We start from the raw sequence: 19,863 nt of genomic DNA, 5'->3' as shown, positions 1-19,863 counted from the left end.
CGATCAAATAAAGCTGCACTGGCTGGTGCCCATCCCCGAGAGGAGCCTCTATGACCACTTGATGAGGCTCCGGTAGCGCGTCTCTTCCTTGAAGGTTGTATGTTACCTACACAATAAATACTACTATCAGTGGAGAGCGGAATATGTGACCCAATGGCGGTTACTCAGACTTCACATGCACAATTGGTCACAATTTATATTCAACACTCATTAAGGCAAATCAACAGACAGGTAGTGTGCATATGTCCCCCCAAGTCACCCAAAATACCCAATTAGACTACCATTCCTCACAAACCCAACAATGACTTCCCCCAAATGAACCAATTCAAATAGCCTCCATTTACCACATATAAACCACAATCCAATTCCCAGACAAAAACACCTATGATTTTACTGCCCTATACATACAATAGCAAGGGAAAAGATTGAAAAGAAAGAGGAATAAAATCATGTACTTACTTGGAGATCTTGACAAGAATGGAGGTTGGAGATTGGTTGAGTGGAGAAGAGAAGGAAGGAGAAGAGTCTTGTGTTGAAAGGAAAATATGGGGGAAACTGTCACGACCCAAACTAACCCCTGTCGTGATGGCACCTATCGTGGAACTAGGCAAGCCGACTCATTTCCAAAACAACTGATATTTTTATTTCAAAGATAATTTCAATGTTATTTAACATAAAAACCTTCGTAAAGAAGTTCCAATCAAAATAAAAGTGCGAAAGGAAAAGCCCGACATCGGGGTGTCACTAGTCATGAGCATCTACTGCAATCTGTCAAACAATGTCAAGGCTAACTCAGCCTGGAAAATAGCTAAATACAACTAGAGGAATATAAGAGGGAGAAGAGCAGGGGCTACGGTCGCCAAGCAGCTACCTTGCTATCCCCGAGAAATAGAAATCTTCAACCAGAAAAATCAACAACCGCTACCGTGTCCAGCTACACCTGGATCTGCACACAAGGTGCGGGAGTAACGTGAGTACGCTAACTCAGTAAGTAACAACAATAAATAAAGACTGAGCAGTAGTGACAAGAAATAAAGCATATCAAGTTCCTATCACAAAAATTTAGTAAAGTACAACATGCTTTAAAAATCTGTGTTTGAATCAAATCATCTCGTTTAAACCCGGTTCCAGTAAAACTCATTTAAAGATATTTCTCCAACAGTTTTTCAAACAAAGGCTCAATGCAAAGGTGAGCAAAAATGATGAAATCATAAACAGCTCCTCGGGCAAAACATCACTCATATACAACCCCTCGGGCAAACCTCACAATCACTCTTGGCACTCGGGCATACCTCACAATCACTCATGCCTCCCAGTCACCTGGCACTCAGTAGGTACCTGCGTTCACTGGGGGTGTGTACAGACTCCGGAGGGGCTCCTTCAGCCCAAGCGCTATATCAAGCCAAATCATGGCATAAATCACTCAGGCCCTCAGCCTATATCAAACATGTTGTGGCATGCAGCCCGATCCCATAAATATGAACATGCTGCGGCGTGCAGCCCGATCCCATAAATATCCTCACAAATCAAGCCCTCGACCTCACTCAGTCATAAAACTCTCAAGCCACTCAGACATTTCAGTAAAAGCAGGGTGCTCAGCCCAAAACAACATTTATATGCATCAAAATCGAGTAATAAAACTGAGTCATGCAGTAAACAGGTAATAACCATGACTGAGTATAGATTTTCAATCGAAAACAGTGAGAGGATAGTAAGAAAAGGCCCCTAAGGGTCCAAACAGTATTGGCACAAGGCCCAAACATGGCATTCAGCCCAATTAACAGAAACTCTTTCTAAAAACACACAAGTATCATATAATTTCCAGAAAATATGCAACTTTACAGTTGCTACGGGACGGACCAAGTCACAATCCCCAACAGTGCATGCCCACACGCCCGTCACCTAGTATGTGTGTCACTTTAAAATAGTAGAATGATACGAAATCCGGAGCTTCATACCCTCAGGACTAGATTTACAATCGTTACTTACCTCAAACCGGTCAAATCTCTACCCCGCAATGCTTTTGCCTCTGTACTCGGCCTCCAAATGCTCCAAATCTATTCACAATCAGTACAATACCATCAATATACGCTAATGGAATGAATTCCACAAGAAAAACTATCAAATTAGACCAAAACCCAAAATTGGCTCAAACTCGCCCCCAGGCCCACGTCTCAAAATCCGACAAAATTTACAAAACTTGAAAGACCATTCACTCATGAGTCTAGTCATATCAAATTTACCAAAATCCGACAACAAAATCCCCTTCAAAACCTCAAAATTCCATCTCAAGAATTCTACCACTTTTCCCCAATTTTTCACCCCAAATCACAATTTAGATGATAAAAATCAAGATATAATCATCGAATTTAACCAAAATCAAGTGAGAAACACTTACCCCAATCAACTCCCTAAAAATCCCTCCAAATATCGCCTAAATCCGTTGTCTCTAGCTCAAAATATGCAAATGAGTCCAAACCCTCTATTTTGGAATTTAACACTGCTGCCTAGATTTTCCTTAATAGCGATCGCGGATTTTCCTTAATCGCGATCGCGAAAATGGCCTCGCGATCGCGAAGCACAAAGCAGGTTGCCCACACATTAACCTTACGCGAACGCGAAATTACCCACGCGATCACGGATCACTACCTCTCAAACCTACGCGACCGCATCCTACCTCACGCGATCGCGTAGAGCAATCACCTCGCCTCTTCACCAGCTCGATACCTCTACGCGAACGCGACACTGTCCACGCGTTCACGAAGCAAAACTTCACAAACGCATGCGATCGCGTCCCAAATCCTGCGATCGCACAGAACAACTCACCTCTGCCCCCAAATAAGCCTACGCGATCACGGACCTACCCACGCAATCGCGTATAAGGAAACCAGAAAGTTCATACCAGCAGATCAGCCATTTTGCAAAGTCCAAAAACTATCCGTTAATCACCCGAAACTCACCTGAGGCCCTCGAGACCTCAACCAAAAATATCTACAAGTCATATATCAACATACAAACCTAGTCGAACCTTCGAATCACCCAAAACAATATCAAATCATCAAATTACCCTCGGATTCAAGCCTAAGAACTTCTAAATTTCCAAATTCGACAACCGATGCCGAAACCAATCAAACCACATCTGAATAACCTCAAATTTTACACACACATCACAAATGACACTACGAACCTACTCCAACTTCCAGAATTCCATTCCGATCCCGATATCAAATTTTTCACTACCGACCGAAATCGCCAAATTTCCAATTTCGCCAATTCAAGCCTAATTTTACCACGGACCTCCAAATCACATTCCGGACACACTCCTAAGTACAAAATCACCTAACGGAGCTAACAGAACCATCAGAATTCAAATCCGAGATCGTTTACACATATGTCAACATCCGATTGACTTTTCCTTATTAAGTTTCTACTTAAGAGATTAAATGTCTCAATTCACTCTTAACGTCCCAAACTAACATCCCAAACCAACTAACTCGATATAACATAATATAGATAATTAACACAAAATAAGTAGAAATGGGGAAAACGGGGCTATAACTCTCAAAACGACCGGCCGGATCATTACAGAAAGGAGGGGCGTTTAAGTTATGGGGGTAAGGAGAAGGGTTTGGGGACTTGAAGTTAGGAAGGAAAGAAGAGAAGTGGGGGAAATGGGAAAGGAAGTGGGGGTGGTGGCGTTTAAGTTAGGGAAAAATAAAAAAATTTAACTAAAAATAGAAGAAATAAACTTACGTGGACACGCCCCCATATCCGCAGTCGCGTCCACGGTCGCGGATTATGGGCAGAGGGGGACCAAAAATCCGTGCCCAATCCGCGGTCCAATTCGCAGCCGTGGATGGGGGATAGAACACAGGCCAAAATCCATGGCCATATCCGCGGTCCAATTCGCGGCCGCTGATCTTCGTCTCCAGCCAATTATTTTTTCTTTGCCGCATTTTTACCTATTCTTGGGTTAATTTCGACCCCCGAATCCTTCCTATGCGCATAATCTTTTGCCCTACACACTAGTAGATCGGTCAAAGTCGTTCAAAATCAATTACAACAACCAAAGTAAGAAAACTAATGGGTTGCCTCCCAAGAAGCGCCTGATTTAACGTGGCGACACGACGCATGCTTCCATTATCACTCCTCGTTCACGTACTGGGGCTCTTCCAAAGTTATTACCACTCTATCCCCTTTCTCTTCGACCATTCCAAGGTAATGTTTTAACCTTTGCCCGTTTACCGTGAACTTGTTTGTCCCATCTTTGGATTCAATCTCTACAGCTCCACTTGAGAACACTTACACCACTCTGAAGGGTCCTGAACATCGGGACTTTAACTTACCCAGAAACAATCTCAATCTCGAGTTGTATAACAACACTAGATCTCCGGGCTTGAAGTTTCGATCTAAGATGTGCTTATCATGGATCATTTTCATATTTTCTTTGTATAATCTAGAATTCTCAAATGCATGGAACCTAAATTCCTCAAGCTCATATAACTCAGTGACTCTGCTGGTGCCTGTGGTCTCTATATCCAGATTCAACTTCCGCAGTGCCCAAAGTGCTTTATGTTCGAGCTCTACCGGAAGGTGGCATGCCTTTCCAAATACCAACTTGTACGGTGACATACCAATTGGAGTTTTGAATGCTGTGCGGTACGCCCATAATGCATCATCCAGCTTCTTCGCCCAATCTGTCCTTGTTGCATTCATTGTCTTTGACAGGACACTTTTAATTTCCCCATTGGACACTTCAACTTGCCCACTCGTCTGTGGGTGGTACGGTGTGGCTACTTTGTTGCAAACTCCATACTTTTCCAATATATGTGCGAACGCTCTATTGCAAAAATGGGTTCCACCATCACTGATTATAGCTCTCGGGGTGCCAAAACGTGTGAAGATGGTTTTCTTTAGGAAACTTGTTACCCCTTTTGCATCATTGGTCGGGAGAGCCACCGCTTCGACCCACTTGGAGACATAGTCAACTGCTACTAATATATATTTGTTACCATACGAGCTGACGAACGGCCCCATAAAGTCGATCCCCCACATGTCAAAAACCTTCACCTCTTGAATTGTGGTCATCGGCATCTCGTGACGGCGAGATATGTTGCCTGTCCTTTGGCATTCATTGCAACTTTTGACCCAAGCATGAGTATCTTTGAACAGGGTAGGCCAATACAATCCCGATTCCAACACTTTTGTTGCTGTCTAGATTCCTCCAAAGTGCCCACCATATGGTGAAGCATGGCAAGCCTACAAAATAGAAGCTTGATCTTGCTCGGGGATACACCTCTGGATCATGTTATCTACACATATTTTAAACAATAGAGGTTCGTCCCAATAATAGGCTCGACAATCGCGGAAGAACATTTTCTTTTGAATTGAGGAGAGTTCATAAGGTACAATACCGCTTGCTAAAAAGTTAGCAATATAAGCATACCATGGCGTCTCCTCCATTGTCACAACAAGTAACTGTTCATCCATGAATGTCTCTGTTATGTCTTCAACCTCCATTCTCTTTTCAGCTCCTTCCAATCTTAAGATGTGGTCTGCCGCTTGATTGCCCGTCCCCTTTCTGTCACGGATTTTCAGATTGAATTCTTGTAGCGAAAGAACCCAGCGAATCAAGCGTGGCTTTGACTCCTTCATTGCTATCAAGTACCTAATTGATGCATGGTCAGTATAAACAATAACTTTTGAACCAATTAAGTACGACCTGAATTTGTCGAAAGTAAACACTAAAGCCAGAATTTCCTTTTCCGTTACAGTGTAATAGAGCTGTGCGCCACTGAGCGTCCTGCTTTCATAGTAAATCAGGTGCATCATCTTGTCTTTGTGTTTCCCCAAGACTGCTCCTATAGCATAATCACTGGCATCGCACATGAGCTCGAATGGTTGCTCCCAGTTGGGTGGAACTATGATGGGTGTATTCACCAATCTCTTCTTCAGCTCCTCAAAAACCAACCTGCAATCATTAGAAAACACAAAGGGCCGATCCTTTTCAAGTAGCTTACATAAGGGGTTAGCAATTTTGGAAAAATCTTTAATGCATCGCCTATAGAACTCGGCGTGCCCAAGGAAAGTTCTCACTGCCTTTACCGAAGTGGGTGGTGGCAGCTTCTCAATCACATCAACCTGGCATGGTCTACTTCAATGCCCTTGCTGGAAACTCGATGCCCCAACACTATTCCTTCTTGTACCATAAAATGGCACTTTTCCCAATTCAGCACCAGATTTGTCTCCATACATCTCTTGAGCACTCTTCTTAAGTTGTGAAGACAATCTTCGAATGAATCCCCCACCACGGAGAAATCATCCATAAACACCTCCATAATATCCTCCACCATGTAAGTGAAAATGGCTAACATACACCGCTGGAATGTAGCCGGTGCATTGCAAAGTCCAAAGGGCATTCTCCGAAAGGCAAAGATGACATATGGACAAGTGAATGATGTTTTCTCTGTCTTCCGGGGCTATTGAGATCTGGTTATACCTCGAGTATCCATCCAAGAAACAGAAGTGGGACCGCCCGGCTAACCTGTCCAACATTTGGTCAATGAAAGGCAAGGGAAAATGGTCCTTTCGAGTGGCTGTGTTCAGTTTCCGATAGTCCATGCAAATCCGCCACCACGTGACTATACGAGTCGAGATCAACTCATTATTCTCATTTTGTACGACCGTCATTCATCCCTTTTTCGGCACACATTGGACAAGACTGACCCAGTTGCTATCAGAGATGGGGAAGATGATACCTGCATCCAGTCACTTGATCACTTCTTTCTTTACTACTTCCTTCATATTCGGGTTCAGCCGTCATTGATATTCCCTGAAAGGTTTGTGCCCCTCTTCCAGAAGAATCTTGTGCATGCAAAAGGCTGGGCTGATAGCCTTTATGTCTGCCATAGTCCACCCAATGGCAATCTTACATTCTTGCAATACCTGCAATAGTTGCTCTACCTGCACAACTAGCAAACCAGATGATATAATAACAGGCAAAGTAGAATTAGGCCCCAAGAAAGCGTACCTGAGGTGGGCTGGAAGCGGTTTCAAGTCCAGCTCAGGTGGCTCCTTTATTAATGGTTTTGCAGGTGGTGTTGCTCTCTCTTCTAAGCGTAGGGGCTTGAACTGAGGTTCCTTTTTCTAGAATCCTTGACCTTCGAGAGCCATGACCCACTCTGCCAACCCTTCACCATCCATCTCTTCCAAATTCATCAAGCAGGCTTCTAGTGGATCCTTGACATTAAGGGTCTCATCCTCTTCTTACAGTATCACATCCACGGCCTCCACTAATGAGCAGTTTGCAAATTCACTGGGTCTCCTCATGGATTTTTGAACGTTAAATATTATTTCTTCATTGTTCAAACTCATTCTCAACTCTCCAGTCTCACAATCAATTAATGCTCTGGTAGTGACTAAGAATGGCCTTCCCAGAATGATAGGTATCTCTTTATCCACCTGCCAGTCAAGAATAACAAAGTCTACAGGAAATACAAATTTCCCCACTTGCACAAGCTCATCATCAAGAATACCTGTCGGTCTTTTGACTGTGCGATCAGCCAGTTGCAGCAATATTGAGGTCGATCTAGCTCTTGCAATGCCCAGTTTTGTATAGATTACCAAGGGCATCAAGTTTATGGTGGCTCCCATGTCACACAATGCTTTAGAAAAAGCATAACTCCCAATAGTGCATGGGATAGTGAAGCTACTTGGATCAGACACCTTTTGGGCCATAGGTTTTGTCACTACCGCGCTGCAGGTCTGTGTCAGAGTTACAGTGGACAGGTCCTGGAAGTCAAATTTCCGCGACATCAAGTCCTTCATTATTTTTGCATACCCTGGCATTTCCCTCAAAGCATCCATAAGTGGAATATTCAATTGAATCTGTCAAAGCATTTCCATGAATTTCCTGTATTGATCATCTTTCTTTTGTTTTGCCAATCTCTGAGGGAATGGTGCAGGAGTCAACCTCTGTCCACTACTTAATGTCTTTTCTTTGTTGGAAGCTTCTGGCACAAGAGGTGCCACCTGTTCTGAGACTTGTTCACCTTCCTTCGCACTACCCTTGTCAACATGTGCCTATTCAACTACCACCTCAGTGAGCTCTGCTGACCCTTATGCCTCTAATGTAACTGGAGTAGTTGGCATAGTCTCTCTCCTAGATTAAGCAACTGCTTGCTCTCTATCTAAATCTCTTCCATTCCTGAGACTCACTGCCATTAGCTGATTTGGGTTTTGCTCCTTTGGGTTAATATTTGTATCTGCAGGCAATGTTCCTTGGGGGCGATTGTTCAAGGCCATAGACAGATGTCCCAGTTGAGGTTCAATGCCTTTGATTGCTGAATCATGTGCTGCTAACTTTTCTTGTATCTTGCCATTTTTTCCAATGAGTTGTTGCAGCATACCCCTGATTTCTACCATGTTGCTGTCCTGTTGTATATGAGGTGGTTGGTAGGCCAACTGTTGGTGGTGCTTCTGATTATAGCCATGCTGCCTTTGATAAGGTACAACTTGACCTTGTGGTCGTGCGCATTCAGAATTGGGGTTGTGTTGTGGCAGGTTGGGCCTGTACTGCTGATTTGGTGCTGGTCCCCATTGTTTCCCACTTTGCCTCTGACCTCCAAAATTATTAACATTATTCATGTCTTCTCTGAAGCCCTGGTTATCATTCTCTCTACTCCATGAGCACACATAGGACTGGTTTATACAAGGAGTGCACAATCCTCCATTTGTTGTATCAACAATGTGCACTTGCTTTGTACCTATCTCATCAATTTTCTTTGTTAGTATGCTTATCTGAGTCATGAGAGTGGTTATGTTCTCTGCATGGGAATTATATGGGTCAAGAGCAACATAATGCACAATTGGTGTAAGTGTCATACCTCTAGTCATCCAGCCTGAATTTTGAGCCATCTTGTCAAGAAGAATCTTGTACTCTGTGAATGTCTTGCTCAAAAATGGACCCCCACCTGAAGCATCTACATTGGCCTTCAAACTGTCTGCTAAACCCATGTAGAATCTCTTTCCCAACATCTGATCTAGAATGCCATGGTGTGGACACTTCACCAGCATACCTTTGAACCTCTCCCAGGTTTCTTGCAAGGTCTCAGTTGGTTTCTGCCTGAACTGCAATATCTCATCAATCTTCCTCAGTCTTGTTGGGAGGATAAAACTTGTTTAAGAACTGTTTGACTAATTCTTCCCAAGTGGCAATGGAGTTTATTGGGAGCGAATTCAGCCAAGTTTGAGCCTCTCCAGTCACAGAGAATGGAAACAGTAATAGCTTGATGGCTTTAGGAGTCACATTCGGCTGTCTTTGGGTCACATATATTGATAGAAAATTCTTTAGATGTTGTTGTGGGTTTTCAATGTATGACTCAGAGAACAATCCCTTATTTTGCAACAGATGCATCATGTTGTTGGTGATCTGGAATGTCTCCGCTTGTATCTGAGGTACAGCAATGGCGGTGGCCAGGTTATCAGCAGTTAGTTGTGCCCAATCATAAAGAGCAGCTTCTGGCACAAGAGGTGCCAGCACTCCATTGTTTGGTTCAACCCGATTATTCCGATTGTTTCCGTTGACATCGTCCACATTGTCCATTTCAGTTTCGAGTGTGTGTTTTTGTTGTAACTGTTTTTTCTTCTTGTTGGCTTGATTTAATGCCCTGAATGCTTCCTCGGGGTCTGAGAGTCCTTCAAAAATTTCACCAGTCCTCGAAGAGCTTCTAGGCATATACCTGATTCACAGGAGAATTCAAACGTGAGAATTTCAATGGAAAAATTTAAACACCGTAAGAAATTGATCTAAACTAAAAGTCCTATCAATTCTTCTGAGTTGTAATAAATAACACCGTTAGTTCCCCGGCAACGGCGCCAAAATTTGATCACGCCCAACTATGCCTTATAAAAAGGACTAAGCGGTCGCTGCAAATATATCCTGATTCAAGTCCGGAGTCGAATCCCACGAGGAACTAACCTATTTACTACAACTTTAAATAATGCTAATGATAAGCTCATACAATTTCTGGATGCAAGAGTTTTATGACTAATCAGTGGAATTTATTAGCTAAGGAAAAATGACAATAAAATTAGCAATAATCAAGACTAAAATTGAATAAAAGGATCTAGGGCTATTGTTCTTCGCTCCAAAATCTTCTAAAACCAGCTCTATATGACTTCTGGGAGAGTTTTGGCTGCATATAGGTTTAGGTTAGCCGCTCAGGAAATTACATAACTAACTCTGCATTTTTGGCTTTTGTCAGCCCATCCGCGGCCGCAGATTCGACCGCGGATCCGGCAGCGGATTTTCACTGCCTCACTGCCTTGAGTTCGCAGCTAATTCGCGGCTCACTTCGCGGCCGCGCACTCGGAGGAGTCGTCTCGCTTGCTTTTCTCGCTCCTTTTCGACCGGGCTAACCTTCGATTGGCCTTCCATGCTCCATGTTGACTCCAAAACACTCATTAGCTCCCTCCTAGCTCGGAGTAGCTCCTGCAAAGCATCAAATTCTTAATTAGAGCATTTTGTTATCTTTTAGCATTTAAATATCAATAAAGTGCGGCTAAATTAGAGTGTAAATAGTGTCTAAATTGCATAAATATATCCTACTATCAACCAGCCAAACAAACTTTAAGACTTATGAGTTTCATCTTTAATGCTATAACTAATAGAGAGATAGCGGGGATTTACAAACAAAGACATGCAAATAAGGTTACACAAAATCCTTTACAAGCACATATGGTACAAACAAAACAAGTGTCCTATGACAGGTTTGAACATCGTAAGGTAACAAACTATGCCAGATAGAGTTTCAAAGCAAAGCATAGTCCAAAATTAGCCTAAAGGACTTTAAACAATTACCATGAGAATCAGAAGCGTATCACTTAGTTGACCATGTGACTTAATATATTGAGTATCAATCCTAGTATAAAGGTTCAAAAACAATACCAGAATTCATGATAAGTGAAGATATTTCAACTCCAGATTAATAGGACATGCAAGCACTAGGTCTTAACCACATATAGGGGAAGAGGTATATATTGAATCTCATCCTAGAAGTGTTAGGCAATATTAACGAGCACATGAGTGAACAAATGAGGGAGCACACATTAAACAGGGGAAACACATGCTTAGCTAATAACATGATCAAGAACTAACTCTTAGGGAAGCACTAATTTATACATGAACGATTCAATAGGAGTCAGAACACATATTGGGCATCAGTTACCATGACAATGTAGAACAAGGAAAGAAACCAAACTCAGATTAAACGACAGTAACAAATACTCGAACACAGGTGTTAGCAAGCAAACCCAAGCAGGCAGAATCAAAATAGGCAGGCTGAACTGCCATGAGGCATGGAGTCTCAAAAAGAACTACAAAAATATATAATGGCATGTTGATTCATACAAATTCTTAGAGACATAGATGTGCAGAATATGAATACAAACAAAGAGAAAAGGAAATTTCAAGAGTCATAGATACATTACCAGTTATAGGAGAACAAGTAAACAAAAAGGGTGATTTCAGCAATACTTTAGTGTTAATAGCAAGCGAACAGTAATACCTCCAAACTCCCAGTGCGTCAGAGTTTCTAAGGGTTTCAAGTGAACCCCGGGCAGTGCTCGCACTGAGAAAGAGTAACGATCGAATTTCCGGTGGCCTTGGCTTTCAGCCGTTCAAGGTCTCAAATTTTAGAATAGTATAGAATGAGAGAATAAGAGAGTAACAGTAGTTAATTTCAGTGACTAAGGTCCTTTTTAGGGGAATTAAGGGAGGGGTTTATATAGTGTTGAAATTGAACGAACAAACAAGGAAAACAATCAATTAAGTGCAAATAAGGAAAGGAAATATCACATGCAAAATCAGAATTAGTAGAGGAGTTATAGAATCTCAAACCGTAATTGGGTTCAATCGCTTGAAAATTGAATCTGAGGTGCAAATCGCTCCTTGTTGAGCGTATATAGGCGGAATCATCATCCAAATTCCTAGAATTGAGTCTGCCTGACCCGTTTTATAGAGGATACTTTCCAAATCAAGCAAGTACTTAGGTGATACCATAAAGAAGCAACCAGTAGCGAAGGAACATACATATGACAAGCAAATAATGGGTGAATCCCATTGTTAACGGGATTAAGAGAGGGATTGGAAAGGGCGGCGATTAGGGTTCTTCAGAGAAAGGGGAAGGTTCTAGGGATTTTAGGGGCGGCGGTCGGATAAAAATGGGTTAGAGTTTTTGGGTGAGGGGATATAAAGAGATGGGTAAGTTTATTATGGGTTGTTAATCATTTGAGATCAATGATCAGGATCAAAGGGGAAGTGGGGCGGGTCGTGTAAGCGGGTCCCGACCATGTTGAAATAAAAGGGGTCGTTTGGTTTCGGCTGGGGCAATTATTGGGCTAAGGTGGGGTGTTTGGGCCACTAATGTGGTCCGAAAATAACTCACAATTGGGCTATAAACTAAAATACACGAAAATTGTTAATAAAATATTTTACGAAAATAATTCATAGATAATAAAATATTACTTGTGCAATAAAATGATTGAGAATAATGACTTAATATTATAAAAATATAAAATGCTATTTTAGCACAAATGATATTAGAAATGTAATTATGCATGAATATAGGCTATTACCGCAAAATTATGTAAATAGCTTAAAAATACAAATATACTTACATAAAAAATATTTTGAAACATATATGTTGATGCAAACAATAACTTTGGATAATTAAATCATCACAAGATAAATTAAGGGGTATTTAATAAATATGAATTTTAAAGCTTTAAAAATTATGGAAAATTATAGAAAATGCTAATATGACTCTTGTAGACTAAGTAATGATGCAAAAATGATATCTTGAAAGTATATATACTATTTGAAAAAATATGAGGGTAAAATTGGGTATCAACACTTATCATGTTAAGCACCATAGAATCACCCCAAAATTACGGGTTATAACATTTTCAACTTGCCGACTTTCAACGAAACTTATTTTCTTCGATTCGTTTAGCTTCTAAACCTTCCTACCCTCTTGGTACTTGAAGTTCATGATCTTAAATATTTTTTACCTCCAAGGTAATATGATTAACTTACTTTATGTACTTCCCAAGATGATCTCATTTCCGAGCTTACATCAACTGACTTACGGCGTACTTTTACGTACGAAAACATGGGGTATGACATCATCCCCCCCCCCCCCCGGGAACATTCGTCCTCGAATGTTGACTGATACGCTTATCAGTTGCATAACCTACAACTCTTATGAATTATTTTATATTGTCCTTGCCATCTAGGCAACTGTTCTGCGAATAAATCCAAAGGCCAAGTTATTCCCCCCCTTTATGCCTCTTTCTCAAAACACGACTTGTGGTCGGAATTCTTCCAATCTCGTAACTGTTGCTACCTTCTATCATGTAGCCTGTACGATTATGTCCTTGCACGCGCGCCTATGTGACTCTTCTCTCCTTTTTTTTCTCTCACTTTGTGAATATATACATAACTCTAGGCATCTATAGGTGTACTAAAGTTCTTCGCTTGGTACTTTGTCGAATTTATGACTATTGCCACATTTTGTTTCATAGCCTCGGTTATCTATCCTTATGGATTTACTTCATCTAGGTAGGTCATACTATATCATAACATTTACTTTGATTTATTATTACCTAGGTCTGCTACCCGACTCCAGGTTACTCTCTCGGAGCTTATCTTTATCCTATATATATAAATCTAAGTCCTTTAATGCTTCCTTATTGCTGTACATATTAAGAAAGACAACCTAATCTCATCTCATACTTTAGAACTTTTATCCAATTCACCTTAATGTTAATCTATAATCTATATTTGATAACTTGAAACCTCTTACGTAATACATTGTCACTAGGGCTCACTTCTTATCGGGAAACATGTGAAGCTATTTGTCTGGTCCACCTAGGCTTGATACTATACCTCAATAACCGTATCTTATAGCATCTCAACGTGATTCATCTTATGGTGGTATTCTAATCCCGTGCAATTTATGAAATCCCTTCTCTTTGAATTATTACTCAATCGAAGGCCTAAATATCATCATCTTCTTATCATTTATAACAATTACACTTTTATTCTACTATCAGGGCAACATTCCATCTCTTCTAGATACTCATCCTCTGAGTTCGTTCAGGTTATAATGAGCTTTTTATAACTTATGGAAGCCACCATATCTCTTGTTTTGATGGGCTCAATCCCGAGGCCTTACCTATTCTCATCACACTCACATTTTCTTATCATTACTCCGGTCTACCTAAAATCTTGTCGCTCTGCCATACTTTAGCTTGTGACCTACACCTATCTATTCATACTACTAGCAACCTTCATTTTACTTTCTAGCACCATAGATTTCCTTATGTTATTTTAGAGCCTCAAGTGAGACATCATGTCGCCTCTAACTCTAACCTGATGGTAGCCTGATCTCAAGTCTATCTTCGAGAAGCACTGGCATCCTGAAGCTGGTCGAACAAGTCATCAATTTAGGGAAGGGGATATTTGTTCTTGATCATGACCTTGTTCAGCTGTCTCTAATATATGCTCATACATATGGTCCATCTTTCTTTTTCACAAATAAGACTAGTGCTCGCTAAGGAGAAGTTCTTGGTCTAATGAAACCCTTATCTAATAGATCTTTCAACTACTTCTTATGTTCCTTTAATTCTACTGGTGCCTCCCTGTAAGGAGGAATAGATATGAGTTGCGTACCCGACACTATATCGATGGGAAAGTCAATTTCTCGCTCTAGAGGAAGACCTGGAAGCTCAGCTGGAAATATGAGAGGGAACTCATTCTCTACTGGAACTGATTCAAGAGTCGGCGTTCCCTTTTCTATGTCTCGAACATGAACTATATGATAGTGTAGAACCAGGATCTATCAACACAAACCATTATGAGAATTCATTGATAAAGTACCTATGACCACGTCAAGTTAAGCCTCCTGGTGTCATGCCCCGACCTCGGAGAGCACGATTGGTGCTCAACCGAGATAACCCGGCCGAGCAAGCATGTTAGATGCCTTCTACCCAACCTTACCCATTAACAATATAAGAATCAGTACAAGTGATAGACATAAGAAGAGTCAAGTGTTCCACAATCTTTTACATTACTAAAGGATATTCATTTATGATTTCCAAAATATTACAAGTTTATAGATATGATGAAAAATATGTTTGCCCAAATACCAACACTTACTAGTTTAATTCCCAACATCATACACCACCCACAACCTATCTACAGAGCCTCTAAGTACAACAAAAGAGCAGTATGAAAGTGCCGGCGACAAGGCCTTGGCTATACCTCAAAACATAAAGTACAACATCAAATGACATAAAGCCTAGAACATAGTAGGGCTCACCAAAATCTGCTGAATAGAGAGTAACTGCTAAGGAGGATCAAAACCGCCCTCTGAAGAACCACCTGCATCCATTGAAGATGCAACGCCCCCGGCAAAAGGGACACTAGTACATATGGAATAGTATTAGTATGTAAAGCTAAATGCCATCTTTCAACATAGAATGCAAATATAAGAAAGGTAAAACCATAGAAACAACAAGTCACAATCAACAATATCCAAATGCCCAGTTAAAACAAAATAATTTTCAAAATACGAAAATAATATATATTTTTGTTTGGGAGATCATTAGCACTGATGTACCACCGTGTTTTTAGCACGGAGTCCGATCACGCCCGATTGGCTAGGCCATCTCCTCACGAACAATGTGGTTTGACATGTGATGCAAAAAAAGGTATTACCAAGAGTAGTACCACCATGTGCGCAACATGGCATCCGATCACCACCCGACCGGCTAGGTCATCTCCCTACATATTCCGTGTGAGTCGACATTAAATCCAGGGCTATCAACAGTATCATCCAAATTAAGTGGAATAATCACAATTGTATCAATACTTCAATCTCATCCCAAACAAGGGGAATAATCACAATACACTCCTATACTGTCACGTGTAGTTTCAGGCGTGGGCCTTATAACCCACCCTTCCTTGATTTGATAATGATACTCCCAAAATTATTTTTGTTTTGCACACAAGGGAAAAAAAAGTACAAACATAGGCAATCGAAGAACAAGTTAAACACAATGGATTCCTTTCCAATAAATAGAGTAAAATGATTGGCAATCGAAGCACAAGTTAAAATCATAGGCAATCGAAGAACAAGTTAAAATCATAAACGAGTAACACATCATTTATTCTTAAAATACTTTTCCCCAAAAGGGCAATACACAATTTCAACTCATGAAGATATAAGAGCTCAAAACATATTAGAAATACTTAAAAAGCATATCATTAGTTAAAACAGCCACATTTGGGCATAACTTGGGTATATAAGCTTTTAGAAAAATCTATTTTCGAAGTCTGCTTGGAATAGTTGAATCAAGGCCTATTTCATAACCTTTCTCACATCATTTCATTTCCTCGGCACCATTGACCACAAGTATAACTTTCATTCCTGGCATGTTGGCCACACTTTATATCTCCAACCCACTTCTTTTACTTTCACGCACCCTTATAGATTATCAACAACAAGGCATTTCTACTCAAGACTTTAAATACATATTTGAGCAACTAACCAAATTAAGGGTCTTAGTCACATGTGATTTCTTATACAATTCGACATGCTAGTTTTCATTAGAATCACGTGTTCAATCATAACATATTAACACACATTCCATGCTTAATCACCTTCTCAAATAGTAACTGTAAGGCCCCGTAAAAGTTTGCAAAAGAAAGTAATGTTTCGTGGCGCCGAATTAGTTTTACGTGTTGAGTATTATAGAATTTCTTCGCAGCGAGCTTGCGAGCCTTGGCTCGGACTTTTTGGGTTGAAAAATGCACTGGAAAGTAAAGAAAAATTTTTGGCGAAAAAATACGTTTCTGCGGTCAATTATGCGACCGTAGAACCACTCTGCGGGCCGCATAATGGCCGCAGAAGTGAGGCATGAGAGGGCCAGATTGGATGTGATTCTGCGGTCGACTGTACGACTGCATAACTATTATGCGGTCATTATGCGATCGCAGAACAGTTATGCAGACCTCATAGTGATCGCAGACACAAACCAATTTTTGGTTGTTTTGGTCAGCAATTATGCAACCGATATGCAGTACGCATATTGATTATGCGATCGCAGAACCTATTTCGGAGCTTCATTTTTGGATTTTTAAAACCCGACCCTATTTCATTAAATACACTCTTTGGGTCATTTGTGAGCTATAATCTGACATTATAGAGTGAGAGAGAGTGCCCTAGAGTGAGAAGGTGTTCTTCAATAATTGTTCTTCAATTCTTGCTTAAGTTTTGGAAGATTAAGAAGGGAAACTCACTAGGTCTTCATCCTAGAGATTGAAGTTGCTAAGAATTCCGGAACATTTTAGAGTGTAAGGAAGCTCAAGTGAGATATGTTGGCTAAACCCTTCTTTAAGAATTGAAATTCCCATTTTCCTTGTAAGTTCCGAGTTGTTGATTACAAATCGAGTATTACGATAAGTTTTGTGATGAAGATATATGTTCAATTCGTGTTTCAAATGCTCTTATCATATTGCATTATAAATTGAGGATGTGTCCCAAACTATGGATTGTGTATCCACATGTTATAATTTCAAGTCGTGATTTATGTAAAAGTTATTATGCCAAGTTGTGTAGAGATTGTGATTGTGATACACCTCCACCCGCATATATTGGGGTGAGGTGGAATGACCGCTTTGGGTGGAGATTATGGTACTGTGGGGATGCACCCCCACCCGCATACATTGGGGTGAGGCGGTACGACCACTTTGTGTATAGTTTTGGTATTGTTGTGTCACCCCCCATATATATATATATATATATATATATATATATATATATATATATATATATATATATATATATATATATTAGGGTGAGGCGGCATAGCTGTTTTGTGTTGGTATTGGTATCATTGATGCATTTCTACCCGCATACATTGTGGTGAGGCGGCATAGCCATTTTGTGTTGGTATTGGTATTATTGATGCATTTCCACCCGCATACATTGGGGTGAGGCGGCATAGCCACTTTGTGTAGGTTCTTGGTACTGTGGTTATACATCCACCAGCATACATTGGGGTGAGGCGGCAGGGCCGCTTGAGTAGAGTTGTGGTATTGTACTTACACTTCCACCTGCATACATCGGGTGAGGCGGCGGGGGCGCTTTATGTGAAGATGGTTACAGAGGATCTTATTTTAAATCCTATAAATGTTATTGATAGCTCTTAATAAGCTTTCTCGGGTTTAATAGTTTTGGTATTGTTGTGTTACTCCCCCCATATATATAAGGGTGAGGCGGCATAGCCGTTTTGTGTTGGTATTGGTATCATTGATGCATTTTTACCCGCATACATTGAGGTGAGGCGGCATAGCCATTTTGTGTTGGTATTGGTATCGTTGATGCATTTCCACACGCATACATTAGGGTGAGGCAGCATAGCCGCTTTGTGTAGGTTCTTGGTACTGTGGTTATACATCCACCAGCATACATTGGGGTGAGGCGGCAGGGCCGCTTGAGTAGAGTTGTGGTATTGTACTTACACCTCCACCTGCATACATCGGGTGAGGCGGCGGGGGCGCTTTATGTGAAGATGGTTACAGAGGATCTTATTTTAAATCCTATAAATGTTATTGATAGCTCTTAATAAGCTTTCTATGGTTTAAACGGTTATCTATATTATCCTATTATCGCCCTGATTCATCATATTCATATTGTATTTCTAAATTCTTAAATTGGAATTTGGTTTTCATACTAATACTATTCGACGGTACTAACGTCCCTTTTGCCGGGAACGCTGCATCTTTAAATGGATGCAGGTGGTTCCACAGTAGGAGATATTGATCAGTGATAGCAGCATACCTTCTTCCCAGCTGACTTGGTGAGCCCCACTTCATCCCGGGGTCATGTATATTTTGTTCTTTGTGTATTCTTTTGAGGTATAGCCGGGGCCTTATTACCGAAATTATCATTGTACTCTTCTTTAAATATAAAGTCTCCGTAGACATAGTGTGGGTTGTGTATTGGTGCTGGGAAAGACAAACTATATTATGTTGTGGTTGTATTACTTGTCCCATTTGAGACTCTAAAAATGATGAAAACTATTGGAAATGAATTAGTACAGTAGACATATTTACGTTTTTGTCTAATTAATGAAATTATGTATTATCTGAATATGTGGATGAGTTTGGGTAGAAGGAAATCTAACAGGCTTGCTCGGTCGGGTTCACTCGGTTGAGCACCGGTTGCGCTCCTCGGTTTTGGGGCGTGACAAACTTGGTATCAGCGCCTAAGGTTTTAAAGTGTCCTAGGATGTCTCAGAGCCGTGTCTAGTAGAGTCCTTATTATCGGTGTGTTGCCGAGCACATCTATAATTAGGATGCTACATGGGCATTTAGGAATAATACCCTTCTTTCATGTTCTTGATCGTGCGATAAAGCTAGTTGTAAGATTGTTCCTCCTTTAACTCCTGAGTTGCTCTAATGTTCAGTACATGGCACTTAAGAAGAAGGCAAGAACTGGCCAAAGAGCCAATGTCACCCCAAGAGTGACAGTTGACCCTGTAATTAATGATGCGGGTGAGCACCCGAGGAGTGAGAATATTCATCCAGTTACTACACTGCCTGAATCTACTACGACTGATCAGACCGTACCTGTCCCTACACCTATTAAGGGTGAAACGGTCCCTCCAACTGATATACCAGTTCCAGCTTCCGATTCTTATGTTTCTGATGTTGATCTTAGGAGAGCCATACAACTGTTGACACAGATAGTGGCTTCTCAGGCCTAGAGATCGAGTGTTAGGCCTACTTCATCC

General features: G+C 40.9%; 1 protein-coding gene across 1 annotated transcript; it reads right to left on the bottom strand.

Annotated features, from left to right (window-relative positions):
• Window positions 1-7,266: 7,266 nt before the first annotated feature.
• Window positions 7,267-7,866, bottom strand: LOC138901601 (uncharacterized). Its single transcript, XM_070189376.1, has one exon. It carries the CDS (start codon window positions 7,864-7,866, stop codon window positions 7,267-7,269), a length of 600 nt encoding a protein of 199 aa, XP_070045477.1.
• Between the last annotated feature and the right edge of the window lie 11,997 nt (window positions 7,867-19,863).

Source organism: Nicotiana tomentosiformis, chromosome 11, assembly GCF_000390325.3.
Source record: "Nicotiana tomentosiformis chromosome 11, ASM39032v3, whole genome shotgun sequence".
NCBI classification, from domain to species: Eukaryota; Viridiplantae; Streptophyta; class Magnoliopsida; order Solanales; family Solanaceae; genus Nicotiana; species Nicotiana tomentosiformis.
This window is presented reverse-complemented; position numbering and strand designations above follow the sequence as displayed.